The sequence below is a fragment of the Neophocaena asiaeorientalis genome, unplaced genomic scaffold, assembly GCF_003031525.2.
Source record: "Neophocaena asiaeorientalis asiaeorientalis breed wild unplaced genomic scaffold, Neophocaena_asiaeorientalis_V1.1 scaffold26, whole genome shotgun sequence".
NCBI classification, from domain to species: domain Eukaryota; kingdom Metazoa; phylum Chordata; class Mammalia; order Artiodactyla; family Phocoenidae; genus Neophocaena; species Neophocaena asiaeorientalis.
In genome coordinates, this window is record NW_020173108.1 from 5,891,058 (window position 1) to 5,917,639 (window position 26,582).

Below are 26,582 nucleotides of genomic sequence, written 5' to 3' on the forward strand. Positions count from 1 at the left end.
CTACAGGGTCGCAAAACCATTCACTTCCTTATATCTCCACATCACCACCTTAGCGCAAGCTCCCATTCTCTCTCTCCAGGACTCATATGCTGCCTGATCTATTTCCCCTACTACCTTCTCCCACCTTCTCTCCACAGGACAGTAAGGATCACCTTTACCCAATACAAATGCAACTGTGGTATCACCCCCTTAGAAAAACCACTGGTCTAATAACCAAAATCCTCAACAAAGTCCAGGCGTCTTTTTTTTTTTTTTTGCGGTTCGCGGGCCTCTCACTGTTGTGGCCTCTCCCGTTGCGGAGCACAGGCTCCGGACGCGCAGGCTCAGCGGCCATGGCTCACGGGCCCAGCCACTCCGCGGCACGTGGGATCTTCCCAGATCGGGGCACGAACCCGTGTCCCCTGCATCGGCAGGCGGACTCTCAACCACTGCGCCACCAGGGAAGCCCTCCAGGTGTCCTTTGAGATCTGGCCTCATCTTTCTCTCTGGGCTCATTTCCAACACATTTCTCTTCACTCAGTGCTTGAGCAACACTGGCTTTTCAGCCTTGCTCCACACTCTGTTCCATCCCAAGGCCCCTGAATATGTTGCCCCCGTTCCTGGAATGATCTTTTCTCTTCTTGCCTGCTCTGGCCTCAGCACGCAGCTCAAGAATCCAACCTCAGGGAACACTTCCCCGACCTCCTTGACTCAAGGAGTCAGCAAAACTTCACCTATTGGTGCTGGTTACACAAGTGTTTGGTTTGTTAGAATTTATCAAGCTGTTATACCTGTGATATGTGTACTTTTCTGGAGACATGTTAGGTTACAATAACAAGTTCTTATAAATCCCTCTAAGCACCCTATTAACTCCCCACTCAAGGACATAGAAAAGTTATAACTGCATAGGCATTTGTGTGATTCGTGTATTTCTTCCCCAAATTGTAAGCTCCCAAAGGGCAGGGACTTTCTCTAGTGCTGTTTAACACAGTGCCTGGCATAAAGTAGGCACTAATTAACATTTCTGAGTGTGAAAATGGACAGGGGTGAAAATAACTTGTACTGGCTAGGAAGTATGCTAGCCTTCTTCTTCTAGAACAGGACTGCTTAAACAAGCAGGCTTCAGGGTCTCCATGAACCTTGAAATATTCTATGAAAATCTGTACGTGTATTTAATTAAGTACTTTTTCCTCCTCCGGAATGAATCCAACATTTCATCAGATTCTCAGAGAGTTTTATCACCCAAAAAGGTTAAGGATGAGTGTTCTAGACCCAGCTAGAATTTGATATATTTATCCATTTAATGACAAACAACTGGCAAAATAGAAAATTTTGATATGTTTTGCAAAATATGTTATCCTGGCCATGCACTGCAAAATAGAATTTTCTATTATTTTTTTTTGTTTTGTTTTTGTTTTTTTTGTTTTTTTGTTTTTTTTGTTTTTTTGTGGTACACGGGCCTCTCACTGCTGTGGCCTCTCCCGTTGCAGAGCACAGGCTCCGGACGTGCAGGCTCAGCGCCCATGGCTCACGGGTCCAGCCGCTCTGCGGCATGTGGGATCCTCCCGGCCCGGGGCACGAACCCGTATCCCCTGCATCAGCAGGCGGACTCTCAACCACTGCGCCACCAGGGAAGCCCAGAATTTTCTATTATTAAATTTAAGTCCTTGAGATTTCTCCATGCTGATGACAAATCTCGGTTTTAAATGTCAGAGTTTATCCAGCTATGCAGGGATTTGTGCTCAAGGGCAAGGTAAATATGTGTGAAAATAAAACAAGACTGAGAAGGACAGGGCAATTATAGGGCATTTAGAGGGGAAAGAAACAAAGAATGAGCTCTAGCTCTTTATACCAACATGCAGCAATGTCTAGTCTCCTCAAAACACACATGCCCAATAAGAGACCTTTCAAGTACCACACAGAACCAGACAGAGGCCCTGATGCTCAGACAAAAAGACTCTCTATAAAATCAAAAGCCTTTCCTCTGGATGGTGCCAATGAAAGGATCCTCTGTCCACGCACCACAATTACTTCTCTGTATTTCACAGGAAGCCAGCAGAAAACGTATCTCAGTAAAAAAGTCATTAGGTCTGGATTTGGGAATATGTGTGCTCCCGACTATTTCAAGCAATTTGTTCGGGGGAAAAAAATGTAAATTTTTATGAATAATGTAAAAACTTGATAAATTCATTTTCAAGCATATTAAAATAAAAATGACCATCTGCTCAATGTGTGTAATTATTTTATTTAGGGAATGCTGAAAAGGTACACTAATAATTTAGGATGAAAAACTATAAAAACCTATCTATTTAATAATCAAACAGTGCCAAATTCTTAATATATTTAGCAGTTCCCACTACCCACATCCCCTGAACACATATATACACACAAATACACTTTAAAGTGTTTCCCAGTGATGTTGCCTTGATTTTAAGTGTTGTCCAAGATGAACCAATCGTTGGTAGGGAAGGGGGGCAGAAAATCTCTTCCCCTGCCTTAAGTGATGACTCATTATCCCTGCCTTTTTCAGATGTACAGACCTGGATCCACTTCTAGACTGGAACAGTTACCCGCAAGGAACAGCTACCATTTTCTCCCCAAGCCTGTTTTCTCATCTGTAAAAGTGAGATAATAATGCTGGGCCAGGGATTTTCCATCGGTTCTCAGTCCCATCTGGACCCACTGCTAATCTCCCCTGTATTGCCAAGACCGGAGCCTTAATATCACATCTTCCTGGATTCCTTTGCCACTTAGGCACTCAGGAGAGATTTGAAGTCAGGAGGAAAGGGCAAGTGATTTTGCTTCTAGCAGCACCTGTGGCACCCACTGTTGCACTCCTTACAACTGGGGGTTCCACAGTGTTAGCTATGGCGGTGGTACCTCTAGCAGTGGCAGCAAGAGTCACTCCTACAGTGGCGGAGCCCCGGCAGTGCCAGCAGCAAGTACCCGAGGGCCAGCTGAAAGGCGGAAGCAGCCTTGACTCTCTGGGTGACACCCTGTCTCTCCTCTTACTCCTGGCTGCACAGTGTCCAGGTGGCAGACGTGCACCACTCTCTGCCTTTTGCTCCTTCAGTCCTGTCCATGTTTGTGTACCAATCCCTGCATTAATCCCTCTCTGCTGGAAAGGCCTAGTGACTGAATGATATATACACCAATTTCTATAGGGGTATCATAAGGATTAAATGAGATAACACATAGCAAGTAATCTGCTCAGTACTTGGAACATGGTAAATGGAAGCTATTTTTCCATTATTCTATCTAATCGTGTTGCTCATGATCCAGCTCCCCCTTCTCAGTCCTACTAGGTGAAGGTGATGACCTTTCCCTTCTTAATCACCAAAGGATTTCAGTGAAGTTGGACCTGGTTTGAGAAAGCTGGGGATGAAGACCCTGGGAAACTGGCAGAAGTAGAAGACATCAAACAGGGATGCACCAGCAAGTGAGTACGAACAAGGGCAGAGAAAAGAGAGGGGCTTCTGCTTTCTAAATCTACAGTGTATACAAAAAGAACCTTGACAGTTATCTGAAAACATGACCTGAATTTCTCATAATTATAAGTCACTTGTAAAATACTATTTATGTAGGTACACAAAGTAAAACACAGTCCCCATCAGGTAGGAATGAAATGAATTTCTCTGGTAAGTGATTTCTAGGTCTTCCTCTCTTGGACCTGTCATATTGCCCAGGCTGCTTTGCAGAGACAGTCCAAAACTGCTAGATATGAATTTTTTTTAGTTAAGTACACACACGCAAATATAATCACACAAACAATGTGACCTGCTGGGTAAAATGTAACAGGATTCATTTTCTCTGTTCTTTGAAAGGGGTTTTACTCAAGTTTAAGCAACAATATCAGTCCTGAGAGCAAAGCACTCAGTCTCCACTAAGAGATTTCTCTCTAAACATAATCCTATCTTCTCAGATCAAAACATTTAAATCTTTTATATATTAATATGTATCATTATACAATATATATTATATACACTACATATTATATATACAATATCTTTTCTCAAAATACATTATATACATTTTTTAAAATGTAGTCTTAACTACAATACAGAAAGCGAGTTCCCATCAATATTTCATGAAATTATTCTCTGAAACTCTGGCTGTTTAAGAGAAATGCTTCAGGACCCCTAGCTTATTTTATCTCAATTAAAAACAAAACATAAACATATATCCTTATTGTGAAGCAATTATACTCTAATAAAGATGTTTAAAAAAAAAAACCCGAAAGCATAAGCTCTCTGTTACCATGGGGAGACAAACAATCATGATACTATGAGAGTAACCTGTGATTAAAATGCGGCTGGGATCCAGAGCTTCTGTTGGGAATTTAAAACCAAGGGTCGTTCAGCTTACCTCCTCCTGGTGGGCTGTACAGAGTCATGGTCGCTCCCACACGAGGGGTTTCGGCGGCGTGCATAGGGGAACTTGGGAGATCTCGTGCGGTCGTTCGGGGAGTTGTAGAGTCCGCTGGAGTGGAAGAGGAAAGGTCAATGATGTCCGCAGAGGGCCTGGAGGAGCAACACCCTAACCTGGATCTAGGGAAGTGTTCATGACTGCACATTTGTTACTGCCTGGAGAATACTGGATCATGAGCACATGGTTCTCTTTGCTGACAAGATTTCTTGAAAGAAAAGAGAAGTAAACAAATCATAAAAATCTTCATTTTGCAGGAACGGGTTTGTCTCACTGGTCTTCAACAGTAAGAAACCAACACACACAAATGATGGCAATAACAACAACAATCCACACTTACAATGAAACCACCACATGCCAGGTGCTGCCTGAGCTTTTCTCCAGATCAACCCTAATCACCAAAGTACAATTATTAGACCCATGTAGCAGAAAAGAAAACAGAAATACAGAATGTTTAATTAAGCAGCCAAGTAGAGTAGCTAGGAAAGAGGCAGAGCTAGAATCTGAACCACTGTGTGGTCAGACCTGGAACCACCATAACTATATGGCCAGTAAGTTATGATGCAGGTCTGCTCCTGGTATGGTAGTTGTGAACAAAAGAAACTAAATATTTCTATATTTCTAGGAATAAAGGTCTACTAGAAGCATTATTCATGAGCTATAGTTTTCAACTCAAGTTTTTACAAGAACTATGAAATTGGGAAAATTACCATTTATATGTCATTTCGCATATTCTAATGACCACCAAGCCATCCTAATGCTCTTTCAGGCAGTTTCTTAGTATATACAAATTTTCCTTTCTGTCTTTCCAGGAGAAAGTTTCACGTTAGGACACATCCTGTTGACCTCTACTTCAGAAGTTCTCGGTCACACAGATTTAGGAATCTGACTGACTTGTCCACAGTTAGTCATCACCAGCCACAAAGCAGTTGGATTCCATTATTTAACAAGCTGCAATTGCTAACCCCTTTTATACTGTTCTCCTTTATAAAAACAATGATTCTCTTTACCTCTGGGGGCCATTTTCTTCCCACGGCGCATGAGATTTGCTTCTTTGGGTAACAGGGCTGTTTTCATTCTTTGCTTTCTTAAAGCTTTAATTAAAAAACAAAAAGAGTGTAGAAATTAGCTAGAAAATAAAAGGAATTAATTAACTGGAAAATAAAAAGAAATTAACTCACATACTTATTTCTTCAGTAAAATTATTTAACAAATGTTTTTAAATGTGTTTTTATTTATACCTGTGACTCATTCCAGAAAGAATATAAAGTGGCTAACTTAATTTAAAAAAATACTTGTTTCCAGCAGTACTTTGGGGGTCTCTTTTCCCCTTCTTTCTTTCTAGTTTTACTTCTTTATGTCAACCAAATGCCGAGTCATCAATTGTTAAGAACCTTTCTAAAGAGTCCACCTGCAGGACAGGAAAAAAGGGCACCAGCAAGCCAAGAAAAAGAGGCTGATGAGAAAGGAAAGTTGAGTATCTGGGCTCATGAAGCTGGCTCCTTCTTTTCAGCAGAGGTCAGAGACCGCTGGCTTTGGCCTTGGGTCTGAATCTATGCAGGCTGGTCAGCTCTGGGCAGGTTCAGGCTACCGGAACTGACTTTCTCTGCCCCCAGCTTCTGCCATATCTTGGCTTCATCCTTCCAAATCAGAATGACTTTCAAATGCTATTTCCTGACCTAGTATTATCTTTCTGCCCTAAGAATGTAAATATAACTGAGTTGTTATTCAATCCCAACAAATTGTTTTAGAAACACATGGGAGACACAAGGAAAGGATTCATCAGAACTCTTCTGTCACCAGGGGAGTAGGGGAGGTGTGTCACCTCTCACTTCCCCGGGAGACTCCACTTCAGAAAAAGATAGATCTACTTAACTCTTAATCCACTTTTAACCCTGGCTTTTTGAGGAATCCTCTATTTAATAGTCCTGGAATATAGTCATAGCAGAGTTCTTTGTAACAGTCAAGAAAGAGGAGAGAGAAAATAACAAGGTCATTTCAAAAAATGAAAATAAACTTGTACCCTAGCATACTATATTCATATAGCAATTAATACAACATAAGCTTAAAAAATTAGATATTTGACAAAGGCACGTAACAGACCATTAGTAGATAGTAGGTATGTTTTACTTATATATGAGCAATATATTACTCTTATAAAGGTTAAAAAATATTTGGAAGATCAAATTTCTAAAGTAAAACCTCACTTTTGAAATGAGGAAAAGTAATAAATATGGTAGATTTAATACAACAGTAGAGAGTTTGAGTGTGTTTAATAAATCAGAAAGAAAAGAGAAAAGGGAGATTGAGAAATGCAGTAGGGAGATGAAAGGGAAATTGAGAGAGCAGCGAAAGAATAATGAAATCCTGGGGGGCAAATTAATTGCATTCACTGACTGAGCTATTTCTCATCTGAAACTTGAGTAGGAAAATTTGGCGGCCCTTCAGGTATCAGTCCTATGGGCAAGAATGCAGTTACAGAGGGGATTGAACTCCTGGGATCTGAATTTCATGCAAGATTACTGTTCTTATGTTGGGCTTACCATAAGCATATCCTGTACATACAGATTAAGATGACTCACTAGCCACAGCCGTGAGGCTGACTAAGGGAAGCACAGTAAACGAAAGTGTAGGCAAAAGCAAAGAACTTGTCATTCCAAAAAGAAAACCTGTACAGGGAGTGTCCTGTAACTAAACAAAACAAAATGATGGCAAAACCCTGGGGACACCCTGCAACTCTGAGAAATTTCATAACTTAGAATTGTTTTGCTGAGAAATCATAAACTATATCCCTCCAAGTAACAACAACCCAGTTGAATGAAAACACCAGCATTTACTAATGAAAGATGGAGTAGATGATCTAAGAAGTCTCTCAAGGTCATGTATTTCTGACTGCTTGGACTTCTCCATGATGCATGTGGAGCAATCTCTATAGAGGAAGTGAGCTGATGAAAGCTACTTATTGTATGTGTAACATCCTGTTCCATGAACATAATTCGAGATAGGAAAAAGTGATGCTGAAACAGCGTCTTAACAGAGAACAAGGCTGATCTTTCAGGGAAACAATCCACATAATATATTAAGAGAAGGTCTTTCTGCTGGGGGAGGCTGCTGGGAAAATTGGTGCACAGGACCATGATGACTCTTTATACATATGCAATCACTGCCTTCTGAAACCCTGTGCCCCTAAATGCTATAAACCCTCTTTCTAGGGCCACAGTTCAATGCATCGCTGTAATGAACGCAGTACATTGAACGTGAATATGATCTACTTTACTTCCCAGGTCCCTCTGAGTTAGTCCATTATATCATGCCATTTAAAAAATCCCATGGAATTTTCACTCTGCTCAGAGAAGGCAGACCACACACTATCTGTGACTTTATCACGCTATGACAGCAGGAGCATTTCCTTCAAATGAGAGGGACATATCCTGATGTTTTATATTTCACTGGCATTTTAAAGTGTTCTTTGGCCCACAGAATTTTTTTCATCAAAAGTACTAGTTAATTATCAGAGTGAAAAGATTCTTAACCTTGCCAACAGAAAAAAAGCATTTCTGTGACAGCATATAGTGGTGTGTCCTTTCAGTTAACCGACTGACCTTTTTATTGGTGAAGGTGCGATAATTTTAGTGGTTCCTTCATTTTCTCCATTTTCCATGTTTGCAGTTACCCGATTTATGCTGTCTGATCCTAGTAGCAAAGAGGGGAAAGAAAGAGATAGTGGAGAAGAAAAGAAAGGAGATAGTGGTCAGAAAAACACAAAGAAGCAAAAACATATTTTTAAATGTAACTTTAGGGATGTCATGGCACACTGTATTGATAAATTTTAATTCCAAATGCATAATGAATTGCCCAATAAATCTGAGTTACTATTTTCTGAAATGTACTAAGCCCTCAACATAACAATGTCCAAAGGGGTCTAGGTTATGGCACCACTTCAAAATGGTACCTTTTGAGACTTTAAGAGTTAAAAAAGTCCCCACATCAACTGTTAAACTAAGAATCTAAGATATTTAGTACTATTATATTGGAATGTAAGCCATTCCAATCGGTCCTTGATAACTACGTTGTAAAAAAGTTACTGTTTCTTGGCATGCCATGACAACCCTCATTCTCAATCCAACCTACCCAAAATATTTTGAACCTGAAAATATTCCAACTCATAAGGCAAATGGCAAAACCAGAGTAATATAGACGTGAATTGTATCACTCACATAAAAAAAAAGTTTTCAAATGTGTTTTTTAATGTAAATATCCCTTAAGGTCTAAAACTGACTTTTTAAAAGCTTTTATTCCGCAGATTTGCATACATGCTAGATGAACCAGCAGAGGGAGCCCCCAGCAGACACAATGTTGGAAATCATGATCCAAATAAAGTGCAGCAGATGGGTCCAACCAGGAAGTCTGGATCCCATTCTTGGGAGGGAGGTAGATAAGCCTTCAGGGGTGAGATGTGCAGCACTGATGAGTTGTCTTCTTTTCTCCAGCGGCGTGGCCCTCACTCTGGGAGGTACAGGGGAAACCAGGGAGGGGATGTCCGAAGCCCTTGTTCAATTAACCATGTGGCAGGCAGGTGTGTCTTCCTCAGAAAGGCATCTTGTATGTCCACGGATCAGGTCCTTCAATCCAAAGAGTAATCACCCCTAACGGTTTTCGAGTCGTGAGGTGAGTCTGTAATACTAATAAGAGCTAATATTTACTGAGCACTTAACCACGTGTTGGGTGCTGCCCCAAGTACTTCCGGGTCTTTTTAATTATATAATCCTCAAAATAATCCTCTAAGGTAGATACTAATATTATCCCCATTTTTAAAGATAAGAAAAACAGGACTTTGCCAAGGTCCCAGAGCTCATGAGTGGGGGGGGGGCAGGGGAGCAGCTTTAAAACCCAGCAGTCTGGCTCCTGAGTCTTAGCTCTAAGCCACCACAATACACAGCCTTCCATGACCACCTGCACCTCATCCTCAAAAATCAGTCTAAATTAAGGGTCCACTGGGAGAAACAGACTCTTTAGAAGTGAAAAGAATGTCCAATGAGGGGACTTCCCTGGTGGTCCTGTGGGTAGGACTCCGTGCTCCCAATGCAGGGGGCCCGGGCTCGATCCCCGGTCAAGGAACTAGATCCCGCACGCATGCCACAACTAAGAGTTCGCATGCTGCAACTAAGACCTGGCGCAGCCAAAATAAATAAATTAATTTAAAAATATTAAAAAAAAAAAGAATGTCCAATGAGAAGAATATTTAATAGCCAACTAAGAGAAGAATTCTCTCTCAAGGGCAACCAACGCTGAAAGACAACAAGAGAAACAAGTGAGCACCCCCAAGTTGGCCATTCCCTCCAGAACACTTGGAGGCAGGTTTGGCTACTCATCAGGAATGATAAACATTAAGACATACACCTTGAACACAGAAAGAAAACAGTGGTTTCAAATAAGAGCTCCCAAAACTATTATTACAAGGAATTTGACATGGATTCAACATCTGCATTTTGTTCCTATTCTGGAACCCTGAAATGAAAAGGTGAACCTGGAGATATGTGGCATTAAAGGTACGCTCATGTGGGAGCAACATTCAGAATCCAGGCATTAGAAAACAATAACATTGAGATCTACGGGAAATTTCACCAGGTATAATAAGTGGAACACAACCAACTCACGTGAACAACCCCATGTGCTATCAGACATCAGAGTGGCCAGTCACTGTCTATTTTGCCATAACCCTTAATAAAAATCACCTAGGCAGATTCCCAAAATTTCAGGTGCAGATTTCAGATGGAGCTGCTTCTCAAAACTGGAATTCCATGTGGTATGGCCCCGGGACAGTGGCAGGAGGGATTAATTCATTTGTGCCCCAGACAGAATTACCCCAACATCATATATTTAATTGTTTTGAATACATGTTTTTAAAATGTGGTATTGTTTTCAGCAGGTATTACTAATTTATACTGCAAGGGACCTTCATGTACCCAAGGCTATTTCCCAGGCTGAGCAGTCTTTTCTTTCTGTTTCTTGGCTTGTTTATTTTTTGTTGGAGTGTAGTTGATTTACAATATTGTGTTACTTTCTGCTGTACAGCAAAGTGAATCAGTTATACATATACACATATCTAGTCTTTCATTACAGAGCACTGAGTAGAGTTCCCTGTGCTATACAGTAGGTCCTTATTAGTTATCTATTTTATATATAGTAGTGAGTATATGTCAATCCCAATCTCCCAGTTTACCCGTCCCTCCCTCTCCCGCCTGGTAACCATAATATTGTTGAGCAGTCTTAGTCTAACAACCTGGGGGAAAGTGAGGCTGCCTGATCACTTTCACCTGGTTTCCTTCCGAAGCTTCCAAAAACTTAATAAACAGGTAGATCAAAAACTGAGCATTATCTTAAAATAGAAAAATTTCAAACTATGTATGCATGCGTTTTTTCTTAAAGAAACCAACATTGGGTTATTCACAATATCTAAATCATAATTCTTGACATCAAACACTAAATCTATGGTTTTCCCAAAGAATTTCAGGAAAAAAAATCACACACAAGCTCTCTCTCAGACACTCACAAACACCATAGCCAGGCTTCTTCAAAATAAACTGTTTGACCGACAAGACTATTTTACTAACATAAAATGGTATATATGTTAGTCACATAACTCTCATATACACATCATAACTAGATAGGGTAATACAATTTAATTTATGGCTCTTTTATATTCAGAACAGTGTACTACCAACCAAAAAATCCGTTTATATGTATTTTCCTCCTCTACAGCTATGTGAACTGGACAAGCCTATGGTGTAAAAGCCTTACTAGGAAAACAGACTATAAGGAGAAAAGCTACTTACAAGCCTTAACTCAGTGGGAGCACTTCTGAAGTATCCATTCATATAATATTCATATTTAACTATAAATTACTCTATTCTGTTCATGAACGTAGGGTTCTTAAAAAGCCCTAATTAGGCAATACTTATTAGCTTTATATTACTAAATGTGCACTTAAAAGTAATAACTACTTTTTAAATTTTATTTTACTTTATTTTCGGCTGTGTTGGGTCTTTGTTGCTGCGCACGGGCTTGTCTCTAGTTGCGGCGAGCGGAGGCCACCCTTCTTTGTGGTGCGCGGGCTTCTCATTATGGTGGTTTCTCTGTTGTTGCAGAGCACGGGCTCTAGGCACACAGGCTTCAGTAGTTGCGGCGCGTGGGCTCAGTAGCTGTGGCTCGTGGGCTCTAGAGCGCAGGCTCAGTAGTTGTGGCACATGGGTTTAAGCTGCTCTGCAGCATGTGGGATCTTCCCAGACCAGGGATCGAACCCGTGTCGCCTGCATTGGCAGATGGATTCTTAACCACTGCTCCACCAGGGAAGGCCCAATAACTACATTTTTAAAACACTGTATTTTAACCATTGTCCTAATTATGTTAAATGAGATTTTTTTTTATAATGCTACCGTTTAAGAAGAAAGCTAAGCAATTAAGTTAGGTTATATATTGCTTACTGAAATCCACAAAGGTGAGAGAGATGGTTATGCATCATCTAGGTTTATTGACTCCATTTTGCTGACATGCACTAACTGCCTTCCTTTTCCAAATGTTTCCTCCCCTCGTCATCCCACCTTCCAGAACCATCCCCCCTACATTAGCTCAGATTCTTGGACTAGAGAGAAGAGGTGATCTGACAAACCAACCACACTAAAGGGCTCATCTCTTCATGTATTAATTAGTCACAGAATAGTTCCTTTCTTTTTTGGCTCCATCGGGTCGTCGTTGTTGCACAGGCTTTCTCTAGTTGTGGTGAGCAGGGGCTACACTTCGCTGCAGTGCGCAGGCTTCTCATTGTGGTGGCTTCTGTTGTTGCGGAGCACAGGCTCAAGGAGCGTGGGCTTCAGTGATTACAGCACACGGGCTCAGTAGTTGTGGCACGCGGGCCCTAGAGTGCATGCGTTTCAGTAGTTGTGGCGCACGGGCTCTAGAGCGCAGGCTCAATAGTTGTGGTGCACAGGCTTAGTTGCTCCGCAGCATGTGGGTTCTTCCCAGACCAGGGATCAAACCCGCGTCTCCCACATTAGCAGGCGGATTCCTAACCACTGCGCCACCAGGGAAATCCCATAGTTCCATTTTAAAGAGAAAAAGGAAGAGCCAAATATTAACTAAAATAATTAACTGATAACAATGGAATTTCAGGCGTTGCTCCAGGAGAAATTTTGAGGCTGAAGAAATCGTTTTTCACCACTCCTTTTTCATTGTAAATTATAATGGACCACCAGAAAAGAATATAACATACATATATGAACAGTTTAACAAATTTATTATAAAGTGAACAGCTATTTAACTACTACCCACGTCAAGATATAAAACATTACGGGAAATTTTTCTACACTACACAATCACTCCATTTGGTGTAACTCTTCCTTTCAGATAAGGCCAAACAGTTGTTTTCCATCTAAAATATCTAGAAACACAAATTATCATGTACATATTTCATAAAATATTAATAATACACATAATGAAATTATTAAAATTTAAAATTATTAGTAAAGTGAATAGGCCCTCAAAATCTTAATAAAATGAAGGACATATCATTGTGCTCCCGTGATTGCCAGCACAGTGTCTTATACATGGTGATACTCAGTGAAGGTCTGTTATTATAGAGGATGTATTTCTGTTTCTACTATTTTTTCCACTAGAAGGGAAAATTCAGGATAATGATATTATGTTTAAAATGTGTCAAAACCAAGACAAAAAAAATATATATCTGGATGTGGCCGTATGGGAAATTCAGGATGAGAGATGACATGCACCACATCCTACAAGCCTGGGCTACTTCTTAGAGCTTTAAAAGCAGCCTTCCACCATAGCATGCAATTCTTTTCCACTCTTTTAAATGAAAGTCACAGGTTACCTACAACAAAGGTCAGTTATTGACATGTGGTTACTAAGGCTTCTAGGTTAATCTGTATTTTATTTTACATAAAATATCAACACTAGCAAGACCAGTTAGGATTAGAAGCATCCAGTTCACTTTCCATATTGTTCACACTAAAAAGACAAAGGACTTGGGACTTCCCTGGCAGTCCAGTGGTTAAGACTCTGCACTTTCACTGCAGGGGGCAAGGGAACATCCCTGGTGGGGGAACTAAGATCTTGCATGCTGCACGGCACGGCCCGGGCAGGGGAAGAGACAAAGGGCTTTATTCATGAGACTGGTCACATGTGGAAGAATAAGTTTATCAGGAGACTGCTATAGTTTATTAAGGAGCCAAATCTAGCTCATGACCTGTGATCATTTTTGTCTCTGGACTGTTAGACACTACAGCTTAATATGGGTACACACAATTCCCTACCAGTTAGGCAGCAGTGCAGTGCCAGTGTCCACAGCTCCATGGTCTTGTCTGTTAATTTTTTAACACCCTATACGCAAATGATTCCAGCCTGTGTGCACCGGACCACAACCAGACTATTGTGTGGTTTGGCTCTGTTCACGATTGAGCGCCCTCATCGTAAGTGACCCTCGCCTTTGGATCAAGAAGAGTGGCTGTCTGAAACAGAATCAACTTTCCCAGGATCTGTTTAGCTACTTGGTCTGGGGGCAATTCTTAAAAGTCAACCGGTGATGTCAAGATTTCAAGATGTGGTGCTGAATCCATATGGATGTTCAATTACAAAAACACTTTGCATTTAAATAGTATTATGAGTTTCACAAAGTTCATAGCTCAGTTTTACACCTGTCAACCTTAGTTAAATGATTGATGTTATTTAAATTGCCATTGCTTTGAATTTACAGAGTAGGCATGGAGGATGAACGTGTGACATTAAAAGAAAAGAGAGAATGCCTTCTTCTGTTAAATGGGGAGAAGAACAAATAGCCAATAAGTTAAGCTGCATTGTAATATATACATGATTTCATTTTTAAAACTCTCAAATATGATACATTTGTAAACTTTGAGGTTAAATTTCATCTCACTTATTTTCATTTTCTTTTCTGATCTATGTTTTTAAAACACTGTATCTGATGCTTGAGACAAATAATCAGGACAGATTTTAACTATTCCCAGCACAACAGATTATTAGGTTTCAGTAAAGACAATCTGATTTCATATTATCTGACTCAGAATGACTTATCAGAAGAAATGTGATATTCATGAATTAAGAATGAGCTAATAACTGGAAATACATTTTAGCTCTCGTTTTCACACTGACAGTACAAAATCACTTTGCCTTGGTTTCACCAACTTTAGACTGGGTTACTATGAAAAAAATGGCAGATGGTAGAGCAACTTAGCAAAAATAAAACATATTTTTCTAACACCACGAATTACAGTCAAACAGTAAAATGACCAAGGAAACCTCACATATATTCATTTTTTTCCCCTATCATCATGAAAGGTTTTATATTTAGCAGAACTGACACTTGTGAAATTACGTAAAACACAATTAAATTTCAAAACACACGATTTGGAAAATAAAAGTGTTTCAGTGTCCAGTGGCTAATTTTTTAAAGTTCAAATGCCTGACATCAGCCCATTCATCCCAAAGAGGCAGCCTGCTTCTGTTTCTGTATTCAAAAATCCCAAGGGTGATATTTAAACAGTTACTTCTTTACCATAAACATACAGACTTTTAAGACACTGATTTTGCTACATGTCAACTGCAAGATCAAACAAGGCATTCTACTAGAAAGCTGTAGGGTAGATTATAAAGAGTGGGTGCAGATGAGAAAGATGCTAGGAAAATATGTCTGTGCATGAAAGATCCCTTCCCTGGTTGGTCTGCTTCCAATTTCTTCTTCCCTGACGCAGCACTCTCCTGGATCCCTCTGCTTTCCTCATGACCAAAACGGTCAACTTGGGAGCATGAGATGAAAGCACTTCATCCTCTGCCGGAGCTACAGAGGCACACACACTGAGAGATGGTCGCAAACACACTTCCTTGCAGGTCAGAAGGCCAGGTTCAAAACCAAGAAAGGCCCTTCTCAGCATCTGTTTACTCCCTCAGGCCCTCAGAGTAGAACGAAAGGGCTGTACCAACTGAAGAACTTCAGGCCCTCAGAGTAGAACAAAAGGGCTGTACCAACTGAAGAACTTGTGATCTACACCTGCGTATGCTTGAGGGGCTGCCAGATGCACTAACAGCAGAGGGGAGCCCGTCTTTCCTTTCAGCCCTCCTAGGCCCAATGCCAACACCTCTCTGTGAATGGTTGCCTGGAAGCAGGAAGTGTGGCAAATCTCTTAGATATCAAGTTTTTTCTTCCTGTGATAGGAGGACACAGTTTGAGGGAAGAAAACGGAATAAACGCTCACATCCTATCCCAGTACTCTCTTGTACTCCCCCCAGCCTACCACCCCCAACCCCCATCAGCGACACAATTTAGAGCAACATACCACAAACATTCTCCAGCCATCTTTTCTCAAGCCCCCCATTTATGCTCACTTGGTCTAGGACAAGTGGACAGTTCCACACCTGACCTAAAGTCGGTTCTGTTCCAGAGAAGTGCGCTAGGCCACTGCTCTAGAGGTTTTATTTGATGTAATTACAGTAGTATATAAAGTATATACAAATACAAAATACATATAATTGTGTGTAAAGATCACTTTAAAAAGGCTTATTTGACTCAGGCAAAACTGAGAAAATTTTTGGGTTTTTCTGCTTCCATATTTGAGTTCATATCTAGGAGGCCTTAACTCGGGGTTCTTTAAGCTTTTTACACAAGTACTCACTAAAAGAATTTGAAAAATGATGTACCTCAGTGCATGTCTGTAAGATGCTATCTAACATTTTGCATCAAAAGTTTAAATAGTACCAAAGGATGCCATTTGCAGCATACAGTAAATATTGACATTTTAAAATGTAACTGTTTCCAATCTCTATGTTCATAGAGAACAGTCTGGTGGTTGCCAAGGGGGAAGGAGCTGGGGGAGGGATGGAGTGGGAGGTTGGTTAGCAGGTATAAGCTTTACATATAAGAGAGATAAACAGCAAGGTCCTACTGTACAGCACAGAGAACTACATATAATATCCTATAAAAAACCATAATGGAAAAGAATATAAAAAATATATTTATATATATATATGTATAACTGAATCACCTTGCTGTATAGCAGAAATTAACACACTGTAAATCAACTATAGTTCAATAAAAATATTAAAACTGAAAAAAAATGGGCTTCCCTGGTGGCGCAGTGGTTGAGAGTCCACCTGCCGATGCAGGGGACATGGGTTCGTGCCCCGGTCTGGGAGGATCCCACATGCCGCGGAGCGGCTGGGCCCATAAGCCATGGCCGCTGAGCCTGCGCTTCCAGAGCCTGTGCTCCGCAATGGGAGAGGCCACAAGAGTGAGAGGCCCGTGTACCACAGAAAAAAAGAAAAAAAAAAAAAAACTGAAAAAAATCAATTAATTAAATGTAACTGTTTCATGACTTTCTTGAATATAACCAGTGTAATAAAATACCATAGAAATGTGATACCCAGTCATTCATTTTAAAAATAGATGAAATGAGTTTAGCATTTGGAAATTTCATAGAATCTTTCTCTTGTAGTTGCAATTCAATTCCATCTCCTCTGCAAAAATGTATCCCAAAGTAATATGTTTTATACTTGAAAGTTTTTATTCATCACTCTATCTTACTTCTGTGACAAAAAAAAAATAGAAATAAGGTAAAAGTTTTATTTCCCATGACCATAAAGCTCTACATGGTAAAAATTTTTTCTGAACCAAGTTATCATTACAATTATTAATAGTACATTATTAGCATACCATATGAATGCTGATAAATAATTATTAAATATAAAAAGTAAGTTTTTATTGAAAAGTAATTCTTAATGAGATAAACAGGGTAGTTTTGTTTTCCCAATGATTACATGGATCTACCCATTCAAGAATATTCTGTGCTAAAATGAAACAGTTTAGCAACAATTCTGCCTTATTTTTATTTGGATAGATTTTCAATGCTGAGAAACCCTGTTCGCATTAAGTAGAGATTTATATTATTCTGTTAAGTATTCTGTTATAAAGATATCACCAGTGTCCCAAAGAACTTCTAAGAGTTACATGTAGACCTATAACTCTACAAGTAGTGATATATTACCTAAAATTATTTTGAATTTTCTATCAGGTGGCAAATCAGTTGGGTCCTCCACCAATTTTGGTGAAAGTCAAAATGAGAAAATGACATGCAACGATGTGTCACTTGACAATTAAGATCATTTTACTTTCCCAACACCAACCCAGGAGGTTTAACATTTAAAGGCAAAGCCGTGTAACAGATTCGGAATGGGAAAAACGTCTGCCTTTCTTTTAGAAAATGGGAAAACGTCCATTGGGAAGGGGCAAGCCTACTATCACAGGCAGACTGCTCTGAGGAAAGAGAATCTGGAAATTGATTCTATCAAAACTGCCTGGGCCCACATAACCCTTTGGAAGCCCTCTTGTATCTCCTCCCCACCAGGGGCTGCACACTCAGTTCGAAATCTTCTTTCCTAATCCACCCGTCCTTCAAAATCCGCTTCCTTCACAACAGCATCATGGATTACACATTTAGCCATAAGCAAACTATCTTCCTGGACACTTACAACTTTCCTTGCTCCAATCCACGACACCTGACACGTGTGCCCGTATTTCAGTTTCTACCTCTTCAGTCTGACAGTGGTTAAGCATACAAGTCATACAAACCCAAATATGTTTCTCAGCTCTGCCAATTTACCCACTGTGTGATCTTGGACAAGTTATTAAACCTCTTTGGGTCTCAGTTTTCTCATCTGTAGAATGGAGATATCACCAACTCCTTACATAGTGGATATGAGGATTACATTAGGTAATTTCCAGAAAGCGTTTAGACAATGCTTGGCATTTAGCAAGTGCTAAATAACTGCTGTAGTCTTTCTATATGATGAAGTTCCTCTAGATCAGGGGCCAAGTTTTATTCATTTCCCATGCTCCATGGAATAGGGTCTGCACTGGATGTTTTTTCCAGCACCATCAAGTAATTCTTCAATTCTCAGCAGACACTCACTGGGTATCCTGCAATTCAGCTCTATCCTGACACTATCTACCTGGTAGTGTCAGATCCCACAGGTTAAAGGCTCAGCCCCACAAGACTGCCCTCACTTTAGATACCTGTTACAAGTCCAGGTTGCCACCTGTGCTTCTGACCAACAGGCTATAGATCAGAGGTTCCCAAGACCCCCTCCTAAGATTCAATTCATTTGTTAAATCAGCTAACAGAACTCAGACAATCAGTTACTTACTAGATTGCTGGTTTATTATATATAAAAGGATGTAACTCAGAAACAGCCAGACGAAGAGATGCACAGAGCAAGATACATGGAAAGGGGCATAGAACTTCCATGCTGTAAGCACGCCACTTTCCACATCTAGATCTACGTGTTCATCAACCCCTCAGGACCCCATCCTTTCTAAGTTTTTATTACAAAAAAAAATCCTAGGCATGATTGATGAAATCAATTACATAGGCATGACTGATGAAATTACTGGCCATTGGTGATTGATTCAACCTCCAGTGCTTCTCCCCTCCCCAGAAATCAAGGAATGGGACTGAAGTTTCCAACCCTCTATTCAAGATTAGCTTCCCTGGCAACAAGCGCCCCCTACTTGTTTGGGGCTTTCCAGAAGTCATCTCATTACCATAAATTCAGGCGTGGTTAAAAGGGGCTTGTTATGAATAACAAAAGATGCTCCTTTCACCTTTAGGGTTCTTATCGCTTAGGAAATTCCAAGTGTTTTAGGAGCTCTGTGCCAGAAATGGGGATGAAGGCCAAATGATTATTTATTATTATTTTTTTAATGTCCTTATTGGAGTATAATTGCTTTACATTGTTGTGTTAGTTGCTGCTGTATAACAAAGTGAATCAGCTATACATATACACATATCCCCATGTCCCCTCTCTCTTGCGTCTCCCTCCCACCCTCCCTATCCCACCCCTCTAGGTGGTCACAAAGCACCAAGCTGATCTCCCTGTGCTACGTGGCTGCTTCCCATTAGCTATCTACTTTACATTTGGTAGTGTATAGATGTCAATGCCACTCTCTCACTTTGTCCCAGCTTACCCTTCCCCCTGCCCGTGTCCTCAAGTCCATTCTCTATGTCTGTGTCTTTATTCCTGTCCTGCCCCTAGGTTCTGCAGAACCACTTTTTTTTTTAGATTCCACATATATGGGTTAGCATACGGTATTTGTTTTTCTCTTTCTGACCTACTTCACTCTGTATGACAGACTCTAGGTCCATCCACCTCACTACAAATAACTCAATTTCGTTTCTTTTTATGGCTGAGTAATATTCCATTGTATATGTGTGCCACATCTTCTTTTTCCATTCATCTGTTGAGGGACACTTAGGTTGTTTCCATGTCCTGGCTATTGTAAATAGTGCTGCAATGAACATTGTGGTACATGACTCTTTCTGAATTATGGTTTTCTCAGGGTATATGCCCAGTAGTGGGATTGCTGGGTCATATGGTGGTTTTCTATTTTTAGTTTTTTAAGGAACCTCCATACTGTTCTCCATAGTGGCTGTATCAATTTACATTCCCACCAACAGTGGCAAGAGGGTTCCCTTTTCTCCACACCCTCTCCAGCATTTACTGTTTGTAGATTTTTTGATGATGGCCATTCTGACTGGTTTGAGATGATACCTCATTGTAGTTTTGATTTGCATTTCTCTAATGATTAGTGATGTTGAGCATCCTTTCATGTGTTTGTTGGCAATCTGTATATCTTCTTTGGAGAAATGTCTATTTAGGTCTTCTGCCCATTTTTAGATTGGGTTGTTTGTTTTTTTAATATTGAGCTGCTTATATATTTTGGAGATTAATCCTTTGTCAGTTGCTTCATTTGCAAATATTTTCTCCCATTCTAAGGGTTGTCTTTTCATCTTGTTTATGGTTTCTTTGCTGTGCAAAAGCTTTGAAGTTTCATTAGGTCCCATTTGTTTACTTTTGTTTTTATTTCCATTTCTCTAGGAGGTGGGTCAAAAAGGATCTTGCTGTGATTTATGTCATAGAGTGTTCTGCCTACGTTTTCCTCTAAGAGTTTTATAGTGTGCGGCCTTACATTTAGGTCTTTAATCCATTTTGAGTTTATTTTTATGTATGGTGTAAGTGTTCTAATTTCATCAAATGATTATTTATTATTAATTACAACATCACAGGTCTTATGCCAAAGAAGCGCTCAATAAATTCTTGTTGAATGAGAAGGTAAAGGGGATAAAAAGTGTCATTTATGATAACTCACTAAAGCTATGGTATTTAACTGGAATATACAATACGCCTTTAGCCTTGCGTGCTTTTTTAATTTTGATAGCTATGCATGGAATGCTAAACACTCCCAGAAAGAGTGGAATCATTAACTTTTTAGAGAAAATCTAACCAGCTTGCCATATATTAAGACATTTTTTACAGAATGAAAATAAACATCAGCTTCAAGGCAGAATAGAAAAGGGTGTCAACAAAGGAAGACAGCCTTGAACAAACCATACACCCGACTCTGTGACCTAACCTAATGCTCCTTGTAATTAACACGGTTACTGCCATTTCCCCTCTTTCATGGGTAAAATGTCCCAAAGAACTTAAATATTTTCTTAAAAAAATGACTTGATATAAAATCAGACTGACTTGCTGCTCCTCTGTAAATGCATTATCTTCAAGAATATCTGCTGAAACAAGCAGATCTAGTGAAGTAAAGGAATCACACAATAGTGGGAAAACCAGAGGATGTATACTTATTTTCAAATCAACTTTCACTTTTTTTGTTTTCCATTCACTTTCCAAGGATGTGCCTTAATATTCCAAAGACCTGGGTTCAAACCCTGCTGCTGCTCTTACTATCTGTGTAACTTTGAATAAGTATTCAACGTTTCTGAGCTACTGTTTCCTCATGTGTAAGATGAGGATACTACCCACCTTCCCACAGGTTTACCAAAAGAATTGCTTCACTTCATGGACAATGAGGTGAAAGCTCAGCATGTTGAATGATGTGTTACAAGTCACAGCCGAGTTAGACCAGGAATTCAAGTCTACTCAAATCAGGTATGTGTTTGTTTGTTTGTTTGTTTTCCTGCCACTGTACCACATGCCTTCTCAATGCAAAGGCTTACATAATCAGTTGCAGGAGTTCTTAGGGTGAAGAGAAAGTGAGGTCACAGATTTGGACCACACCTCAGTTGATCACCTAATTCTGACTTATCAGGTTTGAAGGAGGACAGTCATAATCACACTCTTTCGAAAACAAAGTTAACACTCTCCTAAATTTTCTAGAAATCCTCTCCAAAACTACCCACATAACAACTCTTGGTCAGAATGCCTTGCTCCAATTCCCTTGTATGACAATTTTTACTAATTTCTTCCCTTCCTGTCTTCAGCTGACCTAGAGAGGACAAACATGCAAAAACTTCACAATACCCATCAAGTGCCCAATAGGTGTGAGAGTTATTATGTCACTGTCTTTTTCCAGACATTCCTCACAGTGCCTAGTGATTCTCATCCAGATACCCTCCAGGTTCCAGAACCTGCTACACTTGCAAATTATTTCACCTCTCTGGGCTTCAGTTTCCTTGCCTACAACGCAAAGTGATTGTCCTCTACTTCATCTAATCCAAGGACTGTGGGTCCTACATGAGTCTTCCTCCTTTGAAACAAAGCATGCTCTGACTCAAGGATCTACAGTGCAATCTCCTAAACTTTAAGGCCTACGTTTAAATGTACAGATATGAAAATGTCTTATGCCCTTTGCCTCGAAGACTTGAGCTGTATCTGTAACAGCCCAGTAGAAATCCTAACATTTGAATTTGTATGATCTGTCTCGTGTCGTTCTATTACTTTTTCCATAAATTATGATGCACGCTTCCTAGCATAATATCAGTGTCCTCATCTGGAAACTTGAACGGACATTTGAAATCATCTTGTGAACTTAAGGCATTCATGACAAGTATCTGAAGGGCTTTTTTAAAGTACAACATGGTAAAAACACAAATGCTATTAAAGAATACAGAGTAAAAAAAAAATCTCTCTCCCACTCCGGATTTCTGATTTCTCTTTTTGATTGTATTTTTATGTAATGGGAGCATATTACATGCTGCTGGCCCTCACCCCTGGCTTTTTTTTTTTTTTTTCTTGCTTATACTATCTCTTGGAGATCATTCCATATTGACACAAATTTATCACATTCTTTTTTGTTCCTCCTCTCTCCACATCGCAGACTCTAATTGACCTGGGATCATATTCCAGCTCTGGGGCCCTGGGCAAGTCCTTGCCTCTGTCTTCTCACCTGTTACACTGAGAGTCACAGCACCCTTCTAAAGGAAATGAGGGAGATACTATCTGCATGTGCCTAGTACAGCACTGGGCATGCAGTGATGCTCAATGACTGTTGGTCATTAACATTCCTCTGCCTTGTGGAGCTCCTCAGGGGATCTGACCTTTCAAGGCAGACGTGGTGGGACTATAGAATCGGATCAACACAACGTCAAATCCTGCCCTCAGATTTCTTCTAAGAGACACATGGTATTTCCTAGGGGTACACATCTATTATTTTATTAGGCCAGTTCCCTACTAATGGACATTTAGGTAGTTTTCAGTCTCTGTGATGACAAACACAGCAACAGCCCTGCTCATATTGCAGAAGTGAGGTTGCTGATCTAACAGCTTATTGAGGTTGGGACTTGACTTATGAAATCACAGATCCACAGCCCCAGCTTCTGTTTACTCCTCATTCAACAACTCTGCTTCCCTCCCCGAGCCCTTTCAGCTTAGCCTTTTGTCTTATGTTTCCACTGCCTGCCTGACATGAAAAGTGGACTTGGATAGGCCTAGTACCTGATTACCTCAAATAGGGAAAACCACCTTATACATAAGATGAAATGATTAACTATGTGAACTTTAAAACAAGCATACAATCTCATCATTATTATGGATTCACTGTAACATGTTTGTTATCCCCAATTCATAGCCATAGACTATCCCAGTGGTGCTGGAGCGCCTAGAGAGTGGTGAGCACAGAGTAGGGGTAAAAATAAGGTGAGAAAAATGATTACTCTGGGAAGTAGGAACAGGTTAAGTAGGACGATACCCAACTCTGGGCTCCCAATACTGCCTGACAACAGTTGCCCTTGTGTACCCAGAGATCTTCAGGCAGGCAGGAAAGGAGAAACCTACACACAGGGGGCCCTTTGACTCGCCTACTTCCCTCATACTTGTTTATACCCAATCTTCTAGAATAAATCAGGGGTAACTGATGTCTTTCCAAAGCCCATTCTCTGCACTTGAATGACTCTCTCCACCCATCAATCATAAAAGGCCACACCTCCCTCATATAATTATATTATCCTTTGTACGTGAAGTTGATGCTATATGGTAAATATAATTCAAAGACTCTCAGGTGGACTCACAGGCTGGTCCACACTATGTAGAGAAAGACTCCTTTTGATTTAGGAGAAAGAAACTGAAGTGTAGCAAGCCCCTCCACGTTCTTGACACGATGCTGTGCCCAATGCAGACACCATCCCGCATGACAACAGCCCGTGAGGCAGGAAGTAATACCCCCACTGGACCCATAAAGAAACTGAGGCTCAGCCTGGTTAAGTGACTTCATCACACTACACAGTTAGTACAGGGATGACTGAGGCTGAACCCAGATTTATCAGATGTAGCTCAGTCTGATATGCCAGTCTCTACTTACATAGCTTGCCTTTTGTCTGCATTAAAAAAAATAATAATTTTTTTAAATCTAGTTTTGATCGCCACAAGCCAAGCTGGGTTTCTGCTGACCTCATGTCTGACATAATGTGCCAACCAGAGCAAGCGCTCAGTAAGTGATTATTACTCTCTTGACATTACTATGTCTCAGCAGCCCAGAGCTTTATACTACATCAAATTGATGAAACTGTACTTCGCTATGTCAGAGCATTTCTCTGTCTCTCCTGCTTTGGGCTACACCCAGCTCAGGTCACCAGTAAATGTCAGCCAGCTACCCACATGTGAATCATTTGCTAGGGGGTTCAGGCCTGTGTGGCACCATCATCCCCTAGAGTTGGCCAACTGACCTACCAACTACAAAGTGTTCCTGCTGGGAGTCATGGAGTATAGAACCTGACCTCCACAGGGGATGCTGCAGAAACCCATAGAGACCCCAGGACAGGTGGATCGGCCATTCATACCAGCTCTGTCAAACAGAGGTTCTCAAGAGGCAGCGCTCAAGCCATACTGGGCCCTTAGGAATGTTTGATTTAGCACACAGAGACTTTCTTCAAAATGAAATCAATTGCCAAAACTTAAAATTCTGGAAAAGTTTCTATAAATGTCTAAATTTCGTGCGTCCCTTGAGACAGTGGAAGATTGGCAACACTGGGTCCTGTCTCCTGCACAGAAACACTGGCTTGGCCTGAGCAGTAGCTCTCTGCTTCCAGACCAGGCACGAACCATCCTCACTCACAAGTCATTTTCAGGATCCCTTGGGCATTGTGTCTGCAGCGTCTTCCACAGATTCAGAGTGGGAATGCCAAAATGTCACACGAAACGGCTTTTCAGTTGTCTGAAGACTACACTGCAACTATTTATTTCTCTGTTCATCAGTACGATATGCTTAAGAACTCAAAATGCTGCATCAGACAATCACGGCATTGTTTATCCACTGTAAATGGTTTCACCCATTACTTTTCTTGCAGCTAATTATGGATTATAGCTAAACATTTTGTCTTTACTGCCTTTACATTCTGTCTTTACTACTTTCTTCTTACAGCAGAAACTCTTTTCTGACAGGAACCCACCTTTGTGAGCTGCCAAGAGCTTGTCAGAGAAAGGGCTGTACAAAATATGCACTTTTCCTTCCTGCCATCTCGCCTCCTGCTTTACCCCCAAGCTCCTCTGCCGAGCAGATCTGGAGGAATGCTCTGGCTGCCTGCCCTGGCGCTGAACTCCTCTGGGGTGGGGTGGGGGTGGGGGTGGGGCAGAAGGCAGGCTGGGTGCAGGGCTCCTGACTCTGGAATGCGCTTCCTCAAAGAGGTGCCAAGGTCTAATCTTGGTGGGTTCTAAACACAATGGCTTTTGAGCTACCAGGGCATTTATTATTCCTGACTGAGAAATAAAAACACAGGCTTTTTAAAGTTGCAGAGAACTAAGATGCAGGTTAAGGGCAGTAGTCATCAAGTTTGACTGAATTACTTTAACTTCAGAAGAAACAAAGCAACGTCTTCTAAAGTTACAAGTCATGTAGTATAAATTAATGATATAAACTAACAAAAAGCTAAAGTCTCCTTTCTATCACAACTTGTCTTTTAGTATCTATAAATGTTAAATGAGAGGTGAGAATTTATGCCAATGACTCTTGGAACTGTATAGCTCTAAAGTTTTATTTTAGAGAGCCTACCAGAATTCAATTTATGAAAATTCATAGCTGGCCTCATTAGAGTTGTTTTTTTTTTAAATCTATCTTCTTTTTAAACCACAACTCCATTTTTGCCAAACACAGTACAATCTAATAAAATAAACTTTTTCTACGTTTTAAAATAAGCTTTCTACCATTTTAATTGTCAAAATTTTCAAATAAAAATTTAAGTAATTGTGGCAGGAATATTTAGTAAGGTAATACTTTTGCTTCTCTTTGGTCAATAAAAAATAATTAGAAAAAAAAAAAAACTACTGTTTTGAGCTATTGTTCCTTTCCTGCCCAGCCACCCATGAACAAATCTCAGGAACAGGGAGCTTTGGAGCAAGGAGGCTGCTCTGGAGCTGAGAGTGTGGGAATCAGAAGTGACAGGGCTGGAGGAGCTGCCTGGAGTGGCAGAAAAGGCTTGGTGGGGAAGGAGATGGAGGTTTGAGGGCTACAGTGACCTAGGGACCTACAGGCCACTCCCCTCCACCACCCGCCACAGCAGAGCCTTAAAGGGGCAGGCTTGACCCTAAGCACAGGAGGCTCCAGGCTTACCAATAACCCCTCCCCTCTCATACTCACAGTGGCCCAGATTCACACAGAATTGCCCTGCTTAATGGGACCTGCTGGGTGGGATAAGGAGCACAGAGTGACTGATGTAGGTGAAGACAAGAGCACCCTCTTCAATTGTTCCACTCCAAGTCTGAACCCCACCATGACCTTAGAGACTAGGTCTCTCTACCAGCTGGGTTCAACTGAGGCTCAAAGCAGAGTTCATTTGAATTAGAGGAAAAAGAATATGTAACATTCAGGGGCT

At 40.6% G+C, this 26,582-nt stretch overlaps 1 protein-coding gene across 2 annotated transcripts in view; it reads right to left on the bottom strand.

Annotated features, from left to right (window-relative positions):
• EPB41L4A (erythrocyte membrane protein band 4.1 like 4A) overlaps positions 1 to 26,582 on the bottom strand; it is a 254,773-nt gene that overhangs the window by 40,126 nt on the left and 188,065 nt on the right. For both annotated transcript variants that reach the window (XM_024743369.1, XM_024743370.1), the window contains exons 13-15: positions 8,007 to 8,097; positions 5,415 to 5,498; positions 4,345 to 4,458 (exon numbers count right to left, since the gene is read on the bottom strand). In XM_024743369.1, the coding sequence (XP_024599137.1) occupies positions 4,345 to 4,458; positions 5,415 to 5,498; positions 8,007 to 8,097 (289 nt within the window). The remainder of the gene's footprint in view (positions 1 to 4,344; positions 4,459 to 5,414; positions 5,499 to 8,006; positions 8,098 to 26,582) is intronic.